This window comes from Abramis brama (assembly GCF_963993115.1).
Source record: "Abramis brama genome assembly, chromosome: 15".
NCBI lineage: Eukaryota > Metazoa > Chordata > Actinopteri > Cypriniformes > Leuciscidae > Abramis > Abramis brama.
The window spans coordinates 5,141,293-5,147,292 of NC_139977.1; the positions used below are offsets into that span (position 1 = coordinate 5,141,293).

General features: G+C 41.1%; 1 protein-coding gene across 3 annotated transcripts in view; it reads left to right on the forward strand.

Annotated features, from left to right (window-relative positions):
• The window catches only part of gabrg2 (gamma-aminobutyric acid type A receptor subunit gamma2), a 107,553-nt gene that overhangs the window by 63,243 nt on the left and 38,310 nt on the right, over positions 1 to 6,000 (forward strand). For all 3 annotated transcript variants that reach the window (XM_084138011.1, XM_084138010.1, XM_084138009.1), the window contains exon 6: positions 1,653 to 1,790. In XM_084138011.1, the coding sequence (XP_083994137.1) occupies positions 1,653 to 1,790 (138 nt within the window). The remainder of the gene's footprint in view (positions 1 to 1,652; positions 1,791 to 6,000) is intronic.

Sequence of the window (6,000 nt, forward strand, 5' to 3'; positions counted from 1 at the left end):
GTGCACAGAGCAGAAATGGCTTGAATGAAGCACTTTTGGTTCTAGATAAAAAATACTATAGATATAGCTCTGAAATATCATTACCATAAACAGCCATGAGTGCTTGTGGTGTGTTCCGCTCCGTTTGTTTTGACACACTGCTCACTTTAATCTGTAGAAATGGTAAAATGACTATACTTTAATAAAGTACATCTGCACCATTAGCGATTAACATTGGGGTTGCCGTTGTTTTGACACACAGCTCACTTTAATCTGTAGAAATGGTAAAATGACTATACTTTAATAAAGTACATCTGCACACCTAGCACACAAGGACTTACTAGCCAACAGCTTCAGAAGACTTCGATAAGTTTTTGACCGAAATACAGCTGGTAAGTACGCAACAACAACTCCCAAAACTTACTGTAATAAATGCTAAGTTACTTACCCAGCTGGCTCGTCGTTTTGAGGTCGGAGAGTCCCAGGATGTTTTCTTTTAAGGTGCTCATACATAGCAGTTGGTATGCCATTTCAGCTTTACAGAGTGAACAAAGCACCATTTTATTCAGCCTCAGTTTACAGCATACCCACACTATTGATGATCGTGGTCTGGATTGTGTGATAGATTCTCATTTTCACCATGCATCATTTCACCGTTGCAGCCCTACTTTAGAGTGCTCTAATGGAAGTTGCTGCAAATCTTATTTGCAGAATTCACATGGGCAAATATTTCAAAGGGAAAAGAATGTAATTGTTCATTGATAATTGGGCTTTCAATGTATTTTTGTTCCACTTATCTTTGGTATTTTGTGTAGTTTTTCTTAAAGACCCTCTGTGGTGAAAATCAAGTTTTTAATGTTGTTTAAATGTCTATGTGGTGTTTTTAATATGCTTTAAGACAAACCATGTGCAAATCCATAACTCAATACCATTGTTGAGAGTATTTTCTTTTTAAAACTGCAGTGAACCAAAGACAGTCTCAAAAACGCGGTTTAAAATCGCTGGTGTTTCTGGCGTCACACACTACTTTGTAACCAATCAGTCAACGTGCCGGTGGTCTTTAGCATATCTTTAACAGCGAACTAGTAGTGAAGTCTCAAGAGAAGCCAGGTCATCCCGGTATACTTTTCTGTTGATATAAAAAGTCGGATAGATTTAGCAATATAGCGGGTGTATTATGTATATTACGATGTTATGATGAACTATATGCCTTTCTTCACTGACATTGTGTTGTTCAAAGCGTTTCTAATGATTTTTAGAAGGTTAATCATATTAATCACCGTTATGTGTCTGACGTTGTAATGACGATCGATACAATTGTGCAGAGTTTACCTCAGTAACTTGACCGAGTGGATCTGTGAGCTTGTGTGAGTGAGTGGAGGCGGGGCTAATTAGCATATTCATGGTTCCGCTTATACTAAATGAAGCACAGGTTTAGAGTTGCATTCAAGCTATTTTAAGTCATGCAGAACTTTTTTTCACAGGAAAAAAAACTTTAAATATGTTGTTTTGGTGATCAGAGATGAGTTTTAAAGGATAAAATGATTGACTACAGGGGGATTTTTAAAAGAAATCTGGATGAATACATCCACATCATGGTGTCTGAAATGATGAAGTATTTTTAAATGTTTGCTTATATGTAGGTTTTTAGACCAACTCTAATTGTTTTGCAGATGGCTACCCCAAGGAGGAGATTGTATACAAGTGGAAGCGCAGCTCTGTGGAAGTTGGAGACATCCGCTCCTGGCGTCTTTACCAATTCTCCTTTGTTGGCCTGAGGAATACCACAGAGGTTGTCAGGACTGTGTCAGGTAAAGTTTCAGGTTTATTTTGCGTCTTTTATTCTTGTATGCGTTTTTGTCTTAAATGACTAAAATGTATGTTGCAAGTTGACAAGCCTCTATGGTGACTGGGAAGGGACCAGTTAACTTCGTTTTGTCGTGGCCAAGACATATTAACTCATGGAAATGTGATATACCGTGGCCACAAGATTATTTATGTTAAGTTCACAACATCTTTATGTCATTGCCACTCAATGTGATGTCTTGGCCTCGATCCGATGTTGAGGGAATTACATATTTTTCTATATGTACTTTGTGCATATACAAACCTTTTAACAGCAACAATATTCATCCGTAGCAAATGAAACGAGTGAGTGAGGGGAGACGGGTTTGTGTGTCAACTCGCTGTCAGAGAGATGAGAGAGAGAGAAAGAGCAGCTGGTATCATGTATCTATTCTGTTGAAAATGAGTATTGGAAGCGTTTCAGATATTTCAGTATTGATGTATCCAAAAACCTATATTTTTGACAACACTACATTGCACTTAGTTTATTATTTCAGATGCCTTTTGATAAGACTACAACTGAAAAATGTATATATTATATAAAAAATTAAACCTTCAAAAGTGGCTAGTAGGAGGGGCTGCATTACACACCACTTCTGAAATACCCACGCAAATGGCAAGTTGGCGCGTGTTAATGTCAAGCCCTGGTGGTGTGTATGAGCACCACTAATTAAGCAGTTTCTCAAGAAAGGCACCAGAATTTGTGGGTCTCACAGGTGGCACCAAATTAATATTGTGAGTTTGGTCACACGTCACCTAAAGGGAGTATGAGAGTGTCAGATGACTCTGTTCTTCTTTAATTTTGGGACACCAGCAAGGAATTTCACTTTGACCATAACAAACAATCAAAGACTGTTGAATAAATAATGTTTCCTCAACGCTGCGTCAGTAGCTGATGCTGTGGGAACTCTATACCACAGTGCCACATGAAATGTATTTATGGAAAAAAAATTGGCCTTGTTGCAGTCTAGAAATGCAATACAACTAAAGCCACAGGCCTGATCATGTTTTATTTCAAATGTGAAGATAACTCTAAAACTTCTAAAAGGTTTTATGAAATATTTTTTGAGACCATGTCATGGGATTTTATTTAGAGAAGACTCTAAAATGATAACTAATATTTATTCGGTCCATCCATTCAGTCTACTGTCTCTATTGTTTTGTGGTGCAAACTGCCTCATTTAAACTGCACACAATCACGCCTCTCTAGTTGGGATATGGCTCTCATTGTTATTCTTTTTCTTTATTATATTTACTGATGACTTTCTATTCACACTTTTTAAATCCCTCATTTCTTTGTTCAAACTTCTTACTTCACCTTCTTTGGCTTTGTATTAAATGCCCTTCTTAAAAAAGAAACATTCAAATGATCTTTATTTTTCAAAATTAGTCATAAAACAATGACTCCTCATAACAGGTGCATAAGGGTTAGCTAGCATGTTAGCTTAGCACAGCATCAAAACATGAAAATTTATGAGATTCAAATAATAGTTTTGCCCCAGACTCACTTTATAACGTCAGTCGAGAGTTTGAGATAACCTTTTATGATCCCATATGGCTCTATAACAGAAATTATAGTATTTTATGGTATTCTGTACTGTGATAAATCTCGATTAGCATTGCTTTATAAATCTGTTTTAGAAATAATGATGGTCCTCAGATCCGTCTTACCCTTTGAAGGCTGCGGTTGAGAGCGCTTTCCATGTCCCCAGTCTTTTTGTGGGGGAGCACGGGAAGCAACACTCTGCTTTTGTGTGGCATGGTGTGAGGAGCTGGCTTTAGATGTTTGGGGCTGCTCCCGCTCAGCAGCCCCGGAGACATGTGTGCGGCGGAGGAGGAGTTTCTGGACTGCAGCCGCCTGTTTAGCTGACTCCTGAAACCTCTCGACAACCGAATTCACTGCGCTGCCAAAGAGGCCAGACGGTGACAGAGGTGCATCCATTAAAACATTTTTATCTTTTTCCTTTAAATTACTCAAGTTGAGCCAGAGATGTCTCTCAGTGGCCACCAGGGCTGCCATAGAACGGCCGATAGTTTTAGCTGTCTCCTTGGCGGCCCTGAGAGACAAATCTGTGGCCCGACACAGTTCTCAAACAGCATTCGGGCCAATACCCCCGCCCTCATCAAGGTCTCCTAACAATTCAGCCTGGTAAGCCTACAGCAGTGACATTGTATGGAGGCATGCTGCAGCCTGACCAGCAGCTGAATAAGCCTTATCCACCAAAGCTGATGTTGGTGGGTAATTCCCTTAAGGGAAGATGCTGATTATGGGGAGAGATAGCTCGCGAGGTCTTCCACCTTTGGCATCTCCCCATAACCGTGCTTTTTCTAGTCAGAGATAGAGGAATAGTGTGATGTTTGTGGACTATAAACTATTCTGAAACTGGTTTATCGGTTTAAAAACGGAAGGCCTCGGCATTGAGATTGTGAACGAGAGGTCAGGAAGCGTTCATCTAGCTTGCTTTTTGAACGAACGTCCTGCTTATCAGCTGGCCAATCAATGCTTAATCTTTCAACTGTTCTCGTTACAACCTCAACAAGCTCCTCAAAAGCATGAGACTGAGATGGCAAGTCCTCATCTCCTGCTTCGACACTAACAACATCCAGTTCCTCGGAAATGGATAGCTGCAGTGTCGGTCCTTCAATCAGGGCAGAAGTAACCATAGTGCGTGCTTCTGAACCCTGAGAGAAGGCACTGGATCTGTCGGGTGAAGGCAGAGATAAGACTGGGCCCATCTCTAACCTCGCTGACACATCTATTTGCAAACCCAAGTCTGAAACCTCCGCTGTGCCTCAGCAGCAGTGGGACCCGAGCCTTGGGGAACGCCAAAGAACGCCAGGTGGGATCGGAGTTTCCGCATTGGAAGCACCTTGCAGTGCTCACAGCTACTTCCCTCGAGCACTGACTGTACATGCTCCTTACCCAAACATGCAACACACAGAACATGTGTGTCCCCACCCGTTAAATAGCGTGGGCAGGGGTGCACAATCCACACAGTCTGAACTGCTGCTGCTTACTCGCCATAATTTACCATATATAGCGACAATACAACAGCAAATAGACAAGAGACAGTTTTACACAGAGCACTTGTGAAGACATAGAAGCTAGCGCTGCTTTGTTTGGGCAGGCTTTATAGTTTCCTGGTTCATGATGTCACCCGCCTCTGACGTTCCGCCACACCATTGGACTTATTTTACATGTGCTTCAAGACATCACGCAAAGCATTCCCTTAGCGTCAATCGACGCAGTGCGAGTTCCCTTGAAAGGGAACGCGACATACAGAACCAAAGGGGAGAATGGATCATTTTGCTCAAATCTAACAGGGCTGTGTTTAAGTCCAATATTTATGCCCTTCCCTTAATAATTTCCCTCCGTCTTGTTCACTCGGATGTACATCATTGCTTAAGTTGCATAAGTGAACAAGAGGCAAAACAAACTGGAACAGGAACTAGACACTGGACGGCAAAGAAAACGGCAGGCATGAACCAACAACGAACTGACAAAGAATGACTGCAAAAACAAGGGTAGATATAGGGAGAAAGATAATGAGTGCCAGGTGAGGTTGACCTGATCAGTGCAATGAGTTGCCTAGCAACGCAGACAGCCAATCAGGTCACAGACAGAAACACAAAACAAGCAAGGATGAACACACAGACCCATGAACCGTGACATCAGGTAGCTACAACTATTATGCGGTTAAATGTCAAAATAACTCCAATATAATACACTAAAGTTGTGTGGGGTGGGCGTAAATTAAGCGTGATCTGCTGTGATGTCACAATCGTGTTGCATTGAGGTATATTGATCTGCATGAAGAGTATTTATTGAGTTGACTGTCCACATAAACTTCCCTAGTCCACTTGACGAAGATGAACACTCTTCAAAATGATGGTGGGGATTCCCCGAGGGGAAGTTCAATAGTGTATGTCTAAAAGTGGACTGGACGCAGCCCAGATCCACCTGAGGGATGGACTGGAAATGCCATTTTGGAAATCTCATCCAGTATCCTTGTCTTTTTTTAGAATAAAATATCCAAATGCAAAATTATTCAATGCATTTTTTCTGTATACATGAAGGTACCTGGCCTGTGCTGAAGCTATTTTAACCGTCTTTTGGCAAACTTTCTTTCTATTCATGGTTGCTTGTGATTTGCATATGTCTCAATGCAAGAAAGA